General features: G+C 40.4%; 1 protein-coding gene across 1 annotated transcript in view; it reads right to left on the minus strand.

Annotated features, from left to right (window-relative positions):
• The window catches only part of stab1 (stabilin 1), a 273,869-nt gene that overhangs the window by 225,272 nt on the left and 30,064 nt on the right, over positions 1-18,533 (minus strand). Inside the window, exon 6 of the mRNA XM_043707873.1 lies at positions 2,635-2,730. Coding sequence (XP_043563808.1) covers positions 2,635-2,730 — 96 coding nt within the window. The remainder of the gene's footprint in view (positions 1-2,634; positions 2,731-18,533) is intronic.

Here is an 18,533-nt window from a genome sequence, read left to right on the forward strand (position 1 = left end):
AAGGGGGCGAGAGCAAGACGGTGCAGATTTAAAATAAATGATAAAAAGAAGCAAAAGGGATTTGAGGAAAAACTTCTTTTACACAGTTAATGGTTATGGTCTGCAATGTGCTACTGGAAAGTCAGATGGAGGCATGTTGAATTGAAGGATTCAAAAAACAATTAGACTAAATTAGTCTAGAGTCATAGAGATGTACTGCATGGAAATTGACTCTTCGATCCAACTCGTCCATGCTGTCCAGATATTCTAGGTTCTGAGGGTCACTTGACCCGAAACCATTAATTCTGATTTCTCCCCACAGATGTTGCCAGACCTGTGAGCCTTTCCTGCAATTTATATTTTTGTCTCAACATCCTTGTAAATCATATCTGAACCCTTTTAAGTTTAAAATCGCCTTTCCTGTAGCAGAGAGACCAGAACTGAAAACAGTATTCCAAAAGTGCTATAACCATTGACCTCGCAGGTCCTATACTCACTGATGAATAAAGGCAGGAATCTACCTGCAACTCCACTTTCAAGGAACTATGAACCTGCACTCCAAGATCCCTTTGTTCGGCAACACTTCCCAGGGCCCTATCATTAAGTGCATAAATCCTGCCCTGATTTGTCTTATCAAAATGTAGCCCCTCACATTTAGCTAGATTAAATTGCAGCTACCACTCCTTGGTCCATCAGCCCATCTGATCAAGGTCCTGTTATACTCTTGACTAGATCTAAAAAGGAAGAATTTGCAGGGTTACAGGGAGAAGGCTGGGGAGTGGCATAAACTGAAAGGCTCATTGGGAAAGCTGGTGCTGACATGATGGACAAAATAGCCTCTTTCTTCAACGTAATGATTCTGTGATTCTAAGATACTGTGATTCTACAGTACTGCACTGCAAGGAGCAATTGTCCCACCATATCAGTAAATAATTTGAATTTGAGCTGTTGAACTTGATTTAAAAACAGGATCTGGTCATCCATAATGCAAAATTTTTAAAATGTCACTCCAAGGAAATCTATAAACTAAATATCATAACTGAAAACACTGTTTCTTACGATTAATAACAAGAATCCTGAATTCAACTTAAACAATGCTGCAGAACTCAATTATCATCAGTGCGGACAATCTAGCAGTTAAACGTTTCTAAGTATGACAAGGCCACAGAGAATAGTTCATTCCACACTTCTTCCTGCAATATTCCTCCTCTTCCTATGTGTCAAGAAAGTTCTATTGAATAATGTTTTCCTTCCCTTCCACTTACCAATTCAATCTGAGAGATTTTGTATTTAATGGCTATTCCCAGCTGGAAATAGTAAACTTCATCATTCTATATAGATTTGCACCCAAGCACTAGACTTGACAGCATGAAACTTTTTGTCACCTGGTTTTCCAGATTTTCACAATCTGTTGCCAGGTACCTAACTGTAGCTGTCTTGAGCATAATAGAGACTTGGGTGATTTGCCTTATATGCCAAAGCATTTACCTACAATTTAGGTACATGTAGCAAAGATTAAGGGGACGAACCACTGCTGACCATCACTGCTAATTAACAAAATTAATGTACAAATTGACTTTCAATACTTTAAGGCTGAATATCCAGACAGGAGCTGTATGCGAAAGGAATTTGGTGCTCTAGAAAGTTTGCAGTTTTTCTAAAATATATACAGCGTAAAAATAAACAATTTGGTGGAAATAAGAAAATGTACAACAGAAGTAAATACAAACAAAACTTTCTCCAGATAAAGTTCAAATCGATTCACATTCTCTCAGTTCATTTAACAATGGTGCTATAGCTAGTTGCAAAAAGACTAAATTCCAAAGTAAAACTGCCTTGTGCTTCACTTTTGTTTGTAAAAAAAAGTATTTTCTCCATTTTTTTGGGAGCCTGGGCTGCTGTACCTCACACCTTCCCAGGTGTCTTTGAGATCTTCATCAAACCGACCACCAGGATTTACACCTGTTCTGTCTGAACAAGAGCCTGTTTTCTGCTTGCTGACTCTGAACAATGATGAGGCCTAATTCTTAAGGGTGTAAGTGAGAGAATTCCAGGAGAGATCCTTATTCTGCTCTCCGTAGTGCATCACACTAGGTCTGCTGATACAGCAGGAATAATTTTAATCTGACTAACCAAGCAGGAAATTCAACAGTGAAGCACTGATTTTACACCATGCCTCAATTTACTTCTTGTTGACCTCAATGGGGAATATAATACTGGAATCCCTACAGTGCAGAAGCAAGTCATTTGAGCCATTGAGTCCAAACCATCCCTCCATACAGCATCCCAGCAAGACCCAGCCCCCTACCTTATCCCTGTAACCCTGCATTTCCTATGTCTAACCCACCTAGCCTGCACATTCCTAGACACTATGGGGAATTTAGCATGGCCAATCCACCTAACCTGCACATCTGAGCACCCGGGGGAAACCCATGCAGACAAGGGGAGAACATGCAAACTCCACACAGATAGTTGCCCAAGGATAGAATCGAAACCAAGTCCCTGGACTATGAGGCAGCAGTGCTAACCACTAAGCCACCGTGCCACTCCAGATGTTTCACCCAATCCTTTTAGATTAGTGGGATCGGCTGAAGCTGCCCCATTACATTATATTTCAGTGCTTGTAACTAACTTACAGTAAGAAAGCATAATTACCTTGGTCACATTGTGGCCCAGTGTAACCAGAAAAGCAAATGCACTTTCCATTTCCAGTGATCCCATTGCTGCAGATTCCATGTACACACCTGCATCCTTCAAATAAACACAATGGAGTTAAAAACAGCAAACAACATTTTCAGTATCAATTCTGATTGCCAGCAAGTAAGATTTTTCAATAGTTTAAGGTTGAATGCATTTAAGGAATTTTAAACATTGATATTACAGCAATAATTTGAATGTAAACTCAGTATCAGTTGCATCATACATGCCAGGAATGTAACATGTTTGATCTTACTGTTGTGCTGAGGTTTGCTGGTTCCCAGCCAAGATTCTGCAATTCGCTTCAATGGCCATTGGTTAAGGTGAGGAAAGGTAGTGTGAGTTACCACTGTCTAGCGAGTGACTACTGATTGTAACATGAATCCAAATCTCAGCTCATCGTGGCTTAAGATACAACTCACAAATTTTCTGTCACTATCCTCTTTCATAGTAACAATCTATAGGGCCAGCCTGGTCTAGCGTGGGAGAAGAAACTCACCTGACAGTCTAATGAGAAGAGTCTCTGACTCTTGATTTAAATAAGACGTGGTTTACTTCATGGTAGCAAATAGGTACCGATTACTTTAGCATGGTCAACATTGTTACTGAAACAACAAGGAAGGTTTAAATATTAGAATTTATACCTTCGAGATCATAAGGAATTCCCTTCCCTTGCCAATGGGTCCATGTGACATTATCGTGTTGGGAAGTGCTTAACGCACTCCTCAGCATTAACGGTTTCAGGTTCGACATTCTTATACAACAGTGAACTCTGATGGAAGGATGCATGTTTAGTGAAGGTAAGATTGAGGTTTGTTGTGATGCTCGCAGTTGAAAATCTTGGCAACACATGCTCAAATCTCAGGCATGGAAACCAGATATTTGCATACAATTTGGTAGACATGCAAAGCCTATATAATTACACCGCTAACAAGGAGACGAGGCCTTTTGAAGAATCGGGGAGCTCAAATAATTAGAGCATAGAAATAAAAAAGGAAGAAGTTCATAATAAATAGTGCTCAAATAAACAGAAAACAGTTGTCTTTTGCTTAACAAATGATTTTCAATTCAAACTGTGAAGTTCACATGTTTATTCACTGTGACTAGGTTTTGACTAGTAAATTATCCTACTTTTCTCTCTACAGAATTAAAGCAGGTTAAGAGATAATAACGAGACTTTCAATTCAGATGCAGAAAAAGGAATAAAATATATCATCAATAAAAGAGACTTTATATTTAATGTAGTGACTTTCACAACTTCAGGGCATCACCATAATGCTTCACAGCCAATAAAGTATTAGAAACACAGAGTCATAGAGATGTACAGCACGGAAACAGACCCTTCGATCTAACTCGTCCATGCCAACCAGATATCCCAACCCAATCTAGTCTCATCTGCCATCACCTGGCCATGTCCTGTAAGAATAAAATGGTGGTTATGGTAGGGGATTTTAACTTTCCAAACATAGACTGGGACTGGCATAGTGTTAAGGGTTTAGATGGAGAGGCATTTGTTAAGTGTGTACAAGAAAATGTTCTGATTCTGACACGTGGATATACCTACTAAAGAAGGTGCAAAACTTTACCTACTCTTGGGAAATAAGGCAGGGCAGGTGATTGAGGTGTCAGTGGGGGAGCACTTTGGGGCCAGCGACAATAATTCTATGAGTTTTAAAATAGTGATTGAAAAGGATAGACCAGATCTAAAAGTTGAAGTTCTAATTTGGAGGAAGGCTAGTTTTGATGGTATTAGGCAAGAACTTTCGAAAGCTGATTAGGGGCAGATGTTTGCGGGTAAAGCAATGGCTGTAAAATGGGAAGCCTTCAGAAATGAGATAACGAGAATCCAGAGAAAGTATATTCCTGTTAGGATGAATGGAAAGGCTGGTAGGTGTGGGGAATGTTGGAAGATTCTACTTTTCTCTACTTTTCATCATTTATATAAGTGATTTGGATGTGAGCATAAGAGGTATGGTTAGTAAGTTTGCAGATGACACCAAAATTGGAGGTGTATGGGAGAGTGAAGAAGGTTACCCCCAATTACAATGGGATCTTGATAAGATGGGCCAATGTGCAGAGAAGTGGCAGATGGAGTTTAATTTAGATAAATGTGAGGTACTGCATTTTGGGAAAGCACATCTTACCAGGACTTATACATTTAATGGTAAGGTCCTAGGGAGTGTTGCTGAACTGAGACCTTGGAGTGCAGGTTCATAGCTCCTTGAAAATGGAATTGCAGGTGGATAGGATAGTGAGGAAGACGTTTGGTATGCTTTCCTTTATTGGTCAGAATATTGAGTACAGGTCATGTTGCGGTTGTACAGGACATTGGTTAGGCCACTTTTTCAATATTGTGTGCAATTCTGGTCTTCCTGTCTAAAGGATGTTGTGAAACTTGAAAGGGTTCAGAAAAGATTTACAAGGATGTTGCTTGGGTTGGAGGATTTGAGCTATAGGGAGAGGTTGAATAGTCTGGGGCTGTTTTCCCTAGAGTGTCGCAGGCTGGGGTGTGACCTTATAGAGGTTTATAAAATCATGAGGGGCATAGATAGGATAAATAGACAAAGTCTCTTCCCTGGGGTCAAGGAGTCCAGAACTAGAGGACATAGGGTGAGAGGGGAAAGATATATAAGAGATCTAAGAGGCAACACTTTCACACAGAGGGTTGTACGTGTATGGAATGAGCTGCCAGAGGAAGTGGTGGAGGCTGGTACAATTGCAACATTTAAAAGGCATCCAGATGGGTATATGAATAGGAAGGATTTGCAGGGATATGAACATAGAACATAGAACATAGAAGAATACAGCGCAGTACAGGCCCTTGGGCCCTCGATGTTGCGCCGATCCAAGCCCACCTAAACTACACTAACCCACTATCCTCCATATACCTTCCTGAAGAAGGGCCTGTGCCCGAAACGTCGAATCTCCTGTTCCCTGGATGCTGCCTGACCTGCTGTGCTGTTCCAGCAATAAAGTTTCAACTTCATACTGTCTACCCTATCTAACCCCCTAATCATCTTGTACACCTCAATCAAGTCACCCCTAAACCTTCTTTTCTCTAGTGAAAACAGCCCCAAGTGCCTCAGTCTTTCCTCATACGATTTTCCTTCCATACCAGGCAACATCCTGGTAAACCTCCTCTGCACCCGTTCCAATCCCTCCACATCCTTCCTATAGTATGGCAACCAAAACTGCACACAATATTCCAGATGCGGCCGCACCAGAGTCTTACACAACTGCAACATGACCTCAGGACTCCGGAACTCAATTCCTCTACCAATAAAAGCCAATAAAATGAAATTCTATGAGCTGAAAAAGAAACTCTTGATATTTACTGACATTTTTAATAATATAATACACAATTATTTAAATTAAAGCTGTCCAGAAAAGTAATCAATGCTAATCAAGCATAATTTCCCATTGAAGCCGAACAAATTCATTCACAGCCATTCGCAGTTCTTTTGGGAGCCAGTAGAGTCATAATGGGTCAAATAGCTTCTTTCTGTACTGTAAAATTTGATATTTCTATGTTTCTGATCACTATGTCACAAGAACCCTCCTTTCCAGGATAAAACAGGCTGGTTGATTGGCACCACATCCACCAGCATTCACCCCCTCCACTACAAAAGCTAAGTAGCAGCAGTGTGTACCATCTATAAATACATTGCAAAAATTCACCAAGACTCCTTAGTCGCCATCTTCTAAATCCGCAGCCGTTCCTGTCTAGAAGGACCAGTGCATGCGAGTACCATCATCTGCAAGTTTCCCTTCAAGACATTCACCATCCTGGCTTGGAAATATAATGTTGTTCCTTTAGTGTCACTGGTTAAAAATCCTGGAGCTCCCTCCACATCATATTGTGGGTCTACTTTCCCTAATGAATCACAATGGTTCAAGGAAGCTCACCACCATCTTCTCCAGGACAACTTTGAATAGGCAATAAACGCTGTTGCAGACAATGAAGAAAACAAAGTGGCACAAAATCCAACATGTTTGTGCTATTTTCAAATGTAATGACTCTGTAACCTTGTACTTGCCTAATAATAAGTGCAGAGATAGGTTTAGGAACTTATAACCATATGGCTAACAATGTTGCTCTTCAATCATTTACTTTTTTTTTCTTGCACAGACTGTGTTCACTTCCCTCACACCTCAGGCATGCAGCTATTTGCAATAAGATCATTTTAAGTGAGTTGGCACACATTGCTTGAGCTGGTAGCCTGTTCCGTATGTTAACAAGCCTCATGCGTAAAGAAACTACTCCTTTTAAGTACTTAGCTGTAAGCATCTTTGGTTTTTACTGTGAAGAAGCATATGCCAATTTACATTTACACAGCCTGCAGAGAACATTTAGTTCAAGTCAGGATACTTAAAACAGGATTCAAACTTTTAAAATTTGTGAATACTTGAATTAATTAACATACCTTCTATAGGAAGGATGTTATCAAACTTGAGAGGGTGCAGAAAAGGTTTACAAGGATGTTGCTAGTACTGGAGGGTTTGAGCTATAGGGAGAGGTTGAATAGGCTGGGGCTTTTTTCCGCTGGAACATTAAAGACTGAGGAGTGACCTTATCAAAGTTTATAAAATCATGAGGGGCATGCATTTGATGAATAGCAAAGATCTTTTTCCTCGGGTAGGAGAGTCCAAAATTAGAAGGCATAGGTCTAAGGTGAGAGTGGAAAGATTTTAAAAGGACCTGAGGTGTAACTTTTTCATCCAGAGGACAGTGCCTGTATGGAAGGAACTGCCAGAGGAATTAGTGAAGGCTGGTACAATTACCACATTTAAAAGGCATCTGGACATGTACATGAATAGGAAGGATCTAGAGGGATACCAGCCAAATGGTGGCAAATGGGACTAGGTCAGATTTGAACGTCTGGTCTACATGGATGAGTTGGACCAAAAGGTCTCTTTCTGTGTTGTATGATTTCATGATCCACCTGAATGGGTAGGTTTACATTCACAATTTGAGTTGCAGACTGAGATATCCCGCTGAGTAACGGGGACAGGCTCCGTGCCAGAGACCTGAGCCCCGTTACTTACCCCTGGTAAGTCATCCCCCCCACAAGTATCCAAATATGGGCCGGGTGCTGGCAGTTGGGACTAGATTGGGTTGGGAAATCTGGTCGGTATGGACGAGTTGGACTGAAGGATCTGTTTCCATGCTGTATTGTTGAAGTAAAGTCACTGTTGTAATGTGGGGAAACAGTGGCAATATCCCACAGATGTCATGATCAGTTGGTTTGATTTCTAGTGATTTCAGTTGAAGAATAAATGTTAGCCAGGAAACTTATTGCACTTTCTCTAGTCCCATGGTTATGCCCACATTAGACAGCCTCAGTTTTAATGTTTTATTCAAATGGATTCCATCATATTTTGATAGCCTGGAGTACACACTCATGTCCTTGAACTCTTTGACACCTCTGGGATAGTTGGATATTGATAGTAAATGGAAAATTTGAGAAAATGTTCATTATCATAGCACTGATGAGCATAAATGTCAATTTGTTTTGCTCCAACTTCTCCTCCATAAACACATTTACAGTCAAAGTTGCCAAGAGCAGACTACAATTAAACAGAAAACAAAAGAATTGGCATTTCTTTATCAACTTTCACAAAAGATCATCGAAAGCACTACATTGCCAAAGAAATAGTTTGTAAGTTTGATTATAATTTTCCTACATCGCATCTCAGAGTCAGAGATGAACAATTAAATAGTCTGGTTTGATTGTGGAAATTGAGGGAAAATTGGTTACCAGACAGTAGGGGAATTCCTCATGCTAGCCTTCAAATTGTGCTATGAGATCATTTACTCTCATCTTCAAGGAGCTATGTTTAATGTCTCAACTGAAAGTTAAGCCTCTGACAGTACTCAGTCAGTAAGGCATACAAATTTCAGCCTGAATTAAGAACAAGGGCTCGGTGTTTCATCCTTGAGACAGGTACCAGGAGAAAGGATGATTCCTGGCCAAGCAACCCCGTCTCAGGAGCAAGTGTCAAAAAAGAGAGGATCGTCATGGTCGGGGGGTGGGTGCAAATCATGATTGTGTTTGTAGAGCCAGACAAGGGCACCCACTCTGGTGTTATAGTTGATAGTTAAAATTTAAAATGGCCTCCTGGACCCCACATCCCATGAACACATCATGCCCCATCCATCCCATCTTATGCCCTCAGCACTCTCACCAGGTCCTCTCACACTCTCCATGCTAGGCTATGCTCCCACAAACCCAAAACCCTCATAACACCCATGAGAATCAATGCCCTTCCACTCATAGTCATGCACCCTTGTTGCCAGGCTATGGTCCCCTAATGCCATGGCCTCCCATGCAACCGTGCATTGCTTTTCTATCACAAGTCACTCCCTGTATCGAAGCAACAAACTATAAAACCAACATTATTTGTAAAATGAATTTTAAAATTAACACATTCATTATTTGCCATTTTTGTCAAAAAAACTCTTTTTTTATACTACAAATAAAACTGACAATTAACCAGACTTTTGCATTTATGTACCAAGTATCAACAGCAGAAACCTCAAGCTCTTGCATCTTTGTAATTTCATGTAAATAAATACAGGGGAATTAACAGAGGAGATCAGACAGCCACAGCTGTCAATCAAGCATGGGCTCAGATGACAGAGTATTGGATGTCTGCGCTCTCAGTCAAGAATGGACAATGAGGCTTGGCTTATAATTAGTCTGGCATGTGAAAGATGAGGAATAAGGGCTCATGAAGGTTGGTTGGTTGGCATGGTATACAATAAAAGGGGGTGGCAGAAGGAGGACCTTTTGACATTAACTTTAAAACAATTATCTCACAGACTAGTGTTCATCACATTTCTGATTAGATTAGATTACTTAGAGTGTGGAAACAGGCCCTTCGGCCCAATAAGTCCACACCGACCCTCCGAAGAGCAACCCACCCAGACCCATTCCCCTACATTTACTCCTTCATCTAACACCAGGGGCAATTTAGCATGGCCAATTCACCTAACCTGCACATTTTTGGACTGTGGGAGGAAACCGGAGGCACCCGGAGGAAACCCACGCAAACACGCAGAGAATGTACAAACTCCACACAGACAGTTGCTTGAGGCAGGAATTGAACCCAGATCTCTGGCGCTGTGAGGTAGCAATGCTAACCACTGTGCCACCGTGCAACCCACGGTGCTACAAATGTGCTACGAAACACTAATCCTTTAAAAGCTGAGGCTAGTCCATGAAAATTGTGAATGAGCAGGACAGGCCTCTCTCTGTAATGCAGCTGGCCTGGTTGACAGTGCTGGGTGCAGCATCATGACCCATACCAGTTTGCAGCCTTAAAATGCTGATGGATTTTGGAAACCTCAGCAATGGGAATCAGCAATTCTACAATGAGGAATGGTCCACCATTTTTGAAGGGCTGCCAAATCAACACAACTTGGCAAAAAAAAATCAAAGCCAAGAAAACTGATTTGTCTTTTGAACTGTTCCCACTATCCAAGGAATCCTGGCCAAGAAATTATTTAATTACATGGCATCCAACCACTACAGGAGATATTCATTTAGATTGCAGAGATTAAGGTTTACCTTCCATTAATTGTTCTGAAACAAGGCAAATTGAAGGTGTTGAAACTAGCACAATAAACCCCTAAACTAAACTTGTTGTTTCATTCACTATCTGTCATCAATAATGGTTATTTTATTAGATTTAAGTTCAATATTGTAAGGCAAAATATTTGCAACATTATGAAATGGACTGTGAACCTCAGGGGCCAGAATATATTTGCAGAATGGAGCCAAAGAGTTTTGAATTGCATCAAATGATCTGAGCAGGGACTTCAGTGCTTTGCAGAACTACAACCATCACTCAGAATGCTGATTGTATTAACAATGACCCAATGTCACTCACACTTCCAATGAACAGAGCAAAGCATATAATACTGCAGATGCTGGCAATCTAAAGTAAAAGCAATAAATGCTGAAAGTTTTCAGCAGGTCAGAAATTTATCTATGTAGAAAGAAGCATAAGCTGAAGCTCTCCAACCATTATAACCACATGAATCAGGAGGAGTAGACTATTTGGCCCTTCAAGACTGCTTTGCCATTCAGTAAGATCATAGCTGTTCTGTTTATGTTACAACTTCCTCATTCCCATCTTTCTCCAATACCCACAATTTCCTTTCCCAACAAGAATCCATCCAATTCCATCATAAGATTATTCAATGACAGTGTTTCCAATGCTTCCTAAATGTTAGAACCTTTGCAGATTTTTTGTTATTTTTATTTTCACTCTTTTATCAACTTTGCATTGGAGCTGTGAACTGGGGATTTTAAGCTGAAGATAATTTGTGCACTTTGGGAAACAGGTTGTGGTAAAAGAAAAAGAATAGATTGAACAAACTTTTGTTTGCTTGTGAGGTTAGACCTGGAGGTTAATTAATTCTGGATTAAGGATTCCTACAGACATAGTGACCCTGGGAAGAGCACTGTGTTTAATCAGTCATTGACCTACAGAGTCTTACAGTCATATAACATGGAAACAGACCCTTCAGCCCAACTGGCCCATGCCAAAAGTTTCCCAAACTAAACTAAATTTACCCGCACTTGGCCCACATCTCTTTAAATGTTTTCTATTCATGTACTAAGTGTCTTTTAAATGCCATAACTGTACCTGCACCTACCATTTCATCTGGCAGTTCATTTCACATTTAAACCACCCTTTGTATTAAAACATTGCCCCTCAGGTACCTTTTAAACTTTTTCTTCTCTCACCTTAAAAATATATACCCTAGTTTTGAACTCACCCTCCCTAGGGGAAAGGCCTTTGCTATTCTCCTTATCTATGCCCCTCATGACATTATAAACCTCAATAAGGTCACCCTTCAATCTCCTCCTCACCAGTGGAAAAAAGTCTCAGCCTATCCTTATAACTCCAGTTCTGGCAACATCCTGGTAAATATTTTATGAACCCTCTCCAATTTAATAATATCCTTTCTATAGCAGAGTGACCAGAACTGTACACACCACTCCAAAAGTGGCCTCACCAATATTCTGTATAACTTTGACATGACATCTCAACTCCTATACTCAATGAGGGCAAGCATGCTAAATTCTTTTCTTAACCACCCTGTCTACCTGTGATGTAACTTTCAAAGAACTATGTACCTAGGTCAGTCTGTTCGACAGCACTACTCAGGGCCCCACCATTAACTATCTAAGTGTTGTCCTTTTTGTTTTACCAAAATGCAAGACCTCACATTTATCCAAATTAAACTCCTATCTGCACTCCTCAGCCCACTGGTCCTATTAATCAATATTCCTTTATAATCTTAGGTAACCTTCTTCAGTTCACCAAACCACCAACTTTGGTGTCATCTGCAAACTTACTAACCTTGCCTCCTTAATTCTCATCCAACTTACTTACATAAATTACAAACAAAAGTGGACCTGGCACTGATCCCTGCAGAATCCCACTGGTCACAGGCTTCCAGTCTGGAAAGCAACGCTCCACCACCACCCTCTGTCTCCTAAAATCAAGCCAATTTTGAATCCGATTGGCAAGCTCTCCCTGAATCCCACGGAATCCAATTTTACTAATTAGTTTACTAGGTGGAACTTTGTCAAAGGCTTTACTAAAGTCCATGTAGACAATGTCTACTGCTCTGCCCTCATCAATCTTTTTGACTGTGTGCTCAAAAAACACAATTAAGTTTGTGAAACACAATTTCCCATGCACTAGGCCATGCTGACTATCCCTAATCAGTCCTTGCCTCACCAAATGCATAGAAATCCTATCTCTCAGAATCCCCTCCAACAACTTACCAATTTCAAACTCACAGATCTATCATTCCCAGGCTACTCCTTGCAGCCTTAAATAATCAAATGTTAGCCACCCTCCAGCTCTCCGGCACCTCACCCTTGGCTGTTAATGATACAAATATCTCTGCTAGAGGCCTTGCGATTTCTTCCCTAACTTCTCATAACGTCCCTGGATACACTTGATTAGATCCTAGAGATCTATCCATATTTATGTTTTATAAAACCTTCAGCACTTCCTCTTCTGTAATGTGGACTGTTTTCAAGAATTCAATATTTATTTCCCTGAGTTTCCTAACCTCCATTTCTTCCTCCACAGTAAAAACTGATGAGAAATGTTCAACTAGTACCTTTCCCATCTCCTGTGGTTCTCTCGTTGAGGGTCCTATTCTCTCCCTAGTTGCTCTTTAGCTCTTAAAGTTCTTGTAGAATCTCTGGATTATCCTTAACCTTATCTGCTAAGGTTATCTCATATCCCCTTTTTGTTCTCCTGACTTCCCTCTTAAGAATTCCCCTACACCCTTTATGTGCTTCAAAAATAGTGAATGGAGCATAGTGTGGATCTTGCAGCTACTCCTGAGTTTGAAAGTCTTTCTTGGGTTTTCCTTTGGTATTTCTAGAGCAGAGCAGAAAAGTTCTTATTTAAAATTATTTTTTGAACTTTTAAGTGCAAAACAAAAGTAACAAAGCAAAAGGTAAGGGTGGAGAGATTGGATAACATTAAGCTTGTGGAAGAGGCTTGTCCACATGTTTCGGGGAGTTAATGGATCCACAGAGAGAGTTTTTTTTTGTGTTGTTGTTTCCATGAAACCCGGAAGATTAATCTTTTCAACTTGCTTGTCGGGGTTTTGATAGTAGCAGTTCAGGGATCAGAGAGTGATATTCCATTCTACAGATCTGGAGATTTGAGAGCTGACTGATAGAGGATTTGAGGAGGAGGCTATTTTCATTTGCTGGGAGTTTCAGCTAAGTAATGGACTTTGACATTTCAATTTTCTTTTCTCTTTTGCATGCTTAAAATTAAAAAGGAAAGAGAATGGTAAGGTAGTTTTTTTTGTTAAAAAGGGTGCTTTTTTACAGTTTCTTCTTTTATGTGTTAAAATATATCATTTTTTAAGTTCTCCCAGCATAGTGTGACAGCAGTAATCCGTCTGCAAATGCTGGATGATAAAAGTGTGCGTTATTTCAGGGAAATCTAAATGAGTAAATTTTACGGGACAATTATGGCAGTCAACAGAGTGGTATGCTCCTCTTGTCAGATGTGGGAGATTTGGGAACAGTTGACTGTCCTTCAAGACTATGCAGGAGGTGTGTTTGGAACTGTCTCATATCAGACTGTTAGGATACAGCTGGAGTCACAGTTAAAGTCACTGAGGAGTATACAAGAGGCACACAGTGTGATATAGATTTAGAAAGGTGGTCACACTGCAGCTACTGTCAAATAGATAGATGGCTGACTGTCAGGAGAGATAGGAAAGAAATGCAGAAGTCTCCTGTGGCTATTCCTCTCTAATCAGACCTTGAGCACCAAGAATAAATTAAATTTAAGCGGGGTTTCTCAAGATTCAAAAGAGCAAGAGTTATAGGGAACTCTCCTGGCAGGGAATTCTCCAGACAGGAGATTTCGTGGCTATGATGGTGAATTCAGGATGGTATATTGCCTCCCTGGTGCCAGAATCAAGGTCGTCTCAAAACAGTTGCAGCATATTGTCAAAGGTGACAGTGAGAAGCCAGAAGTTGTTATACACATCGGTAAGAACAACATAATTAGGGAAACGGTTGAGGCAGATGAAGGTAAGGCATGTATGGGAACATGAGACTGGAACACTATAGCTACTACAGAAATATGGCTGAGGAAGGAACAGGATTGGCAGCTCAATGTTCCAGGGTTTAAATGCTATAGAAAGGATAAAAAGGGAGGTCAGAGAGGAGGGGGAGTGGTGTTTTTGATTAAGGAAAACATTACTGCTATACTTAGGATATTTCTGAGGGATCATCCAATGAAGCTATATAGTCATAGAGATATACAGCATGGAAATAGAACCTTTGCTCCAACTTGTCCATACCGACCAGAAATCCTAAATTAATCTAGTCCCATTTGCCAGCATTTTGCCCATATCCCTTGAAACCCTTCCTATTCATATACCAATCCAGATGCCTTTCAAATGTTGTAATTATAGCAGCTTCTACCACTTTCTCTGGCAGCTCATTCCATACGTGCACTACCTTCTGCATGAAACAGTTGCCCCTTAGTTCCCTTTTAAACCATTCCCCTCTCACCTTAAACCTTTGGCCTTTAGTATATACCTGGGTAAAAAATCTTTACTATTCACCCTATCCATGCTCTTCATGATTTTATAAACCTCTATAAGGTCACCCCTCAGCCTCCAATGCTCCAGGGAAAATAGCCCAACCTATTCAGCCTCTCCCTATAGCTCAATTCCTCCAACTCTGACAACATCCTTGTAAATCTTTTCTAAACCTTTTCAAGTTTCACAAAATCCTTCCTATAGAGGAATTGAACACAGTATTCCAAAAGTGCGAATGTCCTGTACAGCCGCAACATGACCTCCGAACTCCTTTGCTCAATGTACTGACCTAGAACTGCAAGCATCCCAAATGCCTTCTTCACTATCCTATCTATCTGTGACTCCACTTTCAAGGAACTATGAACCTGCACTCCAAGGTCTCTTTGTTCAGCAACACTCTCCAGGATCTTACCATTAAGTGTATAAGTCCTGTCCTGATTTGCCTTTCCAAAATGCAGCACCTAAATTAAATTCCATCTGCCACTCTTTGGCCCATTGGCCTATCTGATCAAATCCTATTGTACTCTGAGGTAACCTTCTTGGCTGTTCACTACACCACTAATTTTGGCATCATCTGCAAACTTACTACCTATACCTCCTATGTTCATATCCAAATTATTTGTATAAGTAACAAAAAGCAGTGTACCCAGCACCGATCATAGTGGCACACCACTGGTCACAGGTCTCCAGTCTGAAAAGCAACCCTCCACCACCACCATCTGTCTTCTACCACCAAGCCTGTTCTGTATCCAAGTGGCTAGTTCTCCCTGTATACCATTTTATCTAACCTTATTAACCAGTCTGCCATGCAGAACCTTGTCGAACACCTTGCTGTAGTCCATATAGATCATGATCACCGCTCTGCTTTCATCAATCCTCTTTGTTACTTCTTCAAAAATCTCAATCAAGTTTGTGAGACACGATTATGGATAGAACTCAGGCCTAAAAAGGTGATGATCACCTTAATGGGATTGTAATTTAGAGACAAAAAAACTGCAGATGCTGGAATCCAAAGTAGACAAGCAGGAGGCTGGAAGAGCACAGCAAGCCAGGCAGCATCAGCTGTTTTACATTATAGTACAGAACCCCAACAATCAGAGGAAAATTGAAGAACAAGTATGTGGAGAGAACTCAGATATATGTAAGAATAATAGGGTTGTAATAGTTGGGCTTTTTTAACTTTCCAAACATAGACTGGGACTGCTATAATGTTAAGGGCTTGGATGTTAAGAAATGTAAGAACATTTTCTTTATCAATATGTAGGTGTACCAACTAGAGAAGGACCAAGACTTGTCCTTCTCTTGGGAAAAAATGGCAGGGCAAATGACTGAAAGGTTAGCACTTTGGAGGAGCACTTTGGGACCAGTGGTCATAATTCTATTAGTTTTAAAATAGTTATGAAAATGACAGGCCTTGTATAAAAGTTAAATTTCTTGATTGGAGTAAGTCAAATTTTAATGGTGTCAGACAAGAAATTTCAAGAGTTGATTGGAGTAAACTGTTCCCAGGTAAAGGAATGATTGGCAAGTGGGAGGCTTTAAAAAGCAATATAGAGTAGAGTGAAGGGTAAAACTGGCAAGAGTAGGAAACAATTAATGAATAAAGATAATGGGGCTCTGATCAACATAAGAAGGAGGCATATATTGGAAGTTGGTTATTTACAAGGTCAGTAGCTGGGAATTGGTTCCAACTAGTCTGGAAGAGATCTTATGTACAAGCAGATAGTAGATGTTGAATGATAATTGAGACCTCAGGAAAAGACGGTCTGTCTATCAGGGCAGAACCAGGCATGAAGTTTTTTTTTTGAAGAGAAATGTTGAGCTGCTGACACAGCATGAAGATTTGAAAGCTCCCTGCCTAACTTCCCTCACAGCTTGTGGAAGCCTAGAGAGTAGAAAGCGTAATTAGAAATATTATTACCTGTATCTGAGTGAAACAAAAATTGATCCTGATAGACATTCCTAGAAAAGCAACTAAGGACTCCACAACTGTGCTTATTAGATTAGATTCCCTACAGTATGGAAACAGGCCCTTCAACCCAACAAGTCCACACTGACCCTGTGAAGAGTAACCCACCCAGACCCATTCCCCCTGTTTACCCCTGACTAATACACTATGAGCAATTTAGCATGGCCAATTCACTTAAACTGCACATTTTTGGATTGTGGGAGGAAACCAGAGCACCCGGAGGAAACCCACGCAAACACAGGGAGAATGTGCAAACTCCACACAGACAGTCACCTGAGGCAGGATTGATTGTGGGTCCCTGGCGCTGTGAGACAGCAGTGCTAACCACTGAGCCACCGTATCGCCCCATAAAACAATGCATTGTGAAAATCACTAAAGTAATCTGGCCAATTTTGTTATTTTCTCCTTTATTTGTGGGCGGCACGGTAGCACAGTGGTTAGCACTGCTGCCTCACAGCGCCAGAGATCCGCGTTCAATTCCAGACTCAGGCGACTGACTGTGTGGAGTTTGCACATTCTCCCCGTGTCTGCGTGGGTTTCCTCCGGATGCTCCAGTTTCCTCCCACAGTCCAAAGATGTGCAGGTTAGGTGAATTAGCCATGCTAAATTGCCCGTAGTGTTAGGTAAAGGGGTAAATGTAGGGGAATGGGTGGGTTGCTCGTCGGTGGGTCGGTGTGGACTTGTTGGGCCGAAGGGTCTGTTTCCACACTGTAAGTAATCTAATCTAAAGCTACTTATCCCTTAACTGTGTTTGTTTATCTGTGTCTTTTGTGCGAATGGGGCTGAAAACTGTTTCACATTTAAACCAGAGACATTAATTAGATTACCTTGGTGTTTCATTTTTCACTGCTAAATTTATTGTTTATTTAATAAACTGTTAGGTTTTTTGCTTAAGATACTAAACCAGTGTCTGGAATTGTGAATAAAGAGATAGAAAGGCTGATATGGTTCCGCTGTCTGTCTCTATATAACATAAGGCAGAGCTCCAAAGCTGTACTAAACGGGCAATCCCTAATTTTAAAAGTGTGTCCCACAGAGTAAAATATTGTTTCCAGATCAATGTTATTGAGGCCTTATAGCCTTCAATGAAATTACCTTTGCTCTTCTAACCTCTGGTAAAAACAAGATTAACAAATCCAATCTTTCCTCAGAAGAAAACCCAACTATCAATCTCATAAAGCTCCTCTGAACTGCCAACAATGGATTTATATCTTTCCTGAAATAAGGAGACCTAAACTTGGATGATAGATCCACCCGTGTAATTTTTTTCTTTATAGTAAGGATGTACTTATTCTGAAATATCCCCTTAAATATCTGTCACTATTTCTCTATCTCCCAGCCTCATATGCCAGCTCACATTTGTTTTCATTCCCATAATGTTGTCCTCTTAAGTTTAAATATTAGTTTTAGACCCATGCTTTTTGCTTTCAAACTGGATATAAAATTCAATCATATGATATTCACTGCTACCTAGAGATGCAATAACTCTGAGCCCATTTATTAGTTCTTTTACAATGCACATTAACAACCTTCATTGGAGCTGGAATATTACAACAGAATCTTGATTAGATGAGCCAATAGGCTGAGGAGTGGCAAATGGAGTTTAATTTAGATAAATGCGAGGTGCTGCATTTTAGAAAATCAAATCAGAGCATGACTTATACACTTAATGGTAAGGTCCTAGGGAGTGCTGTTGAACAAAGAGGCTTTGGAGTGCAATTTCATAGTTCTTTGAAAGTAGAGTCACAAGTAGATAATATAGTAAAGAAGGTGTTTGGT

The sequence above is a fragment of the Chiloscyllium plagiosum genome, chromosome 18, assembly GCF_004010195.1.
Source record: "Chiloscyllium plagiosum isolate BGI_BamShark_2017 chromosome 18, ASM401019v2, whole genome shotgun sequence".
NCBI lineage: Eukaryota > Metazoa > Chordata > Chondrichthyes > Orectolobiformes > Hemiscylliidae > Chiloscyllium > Chiloscyllium plagiosum.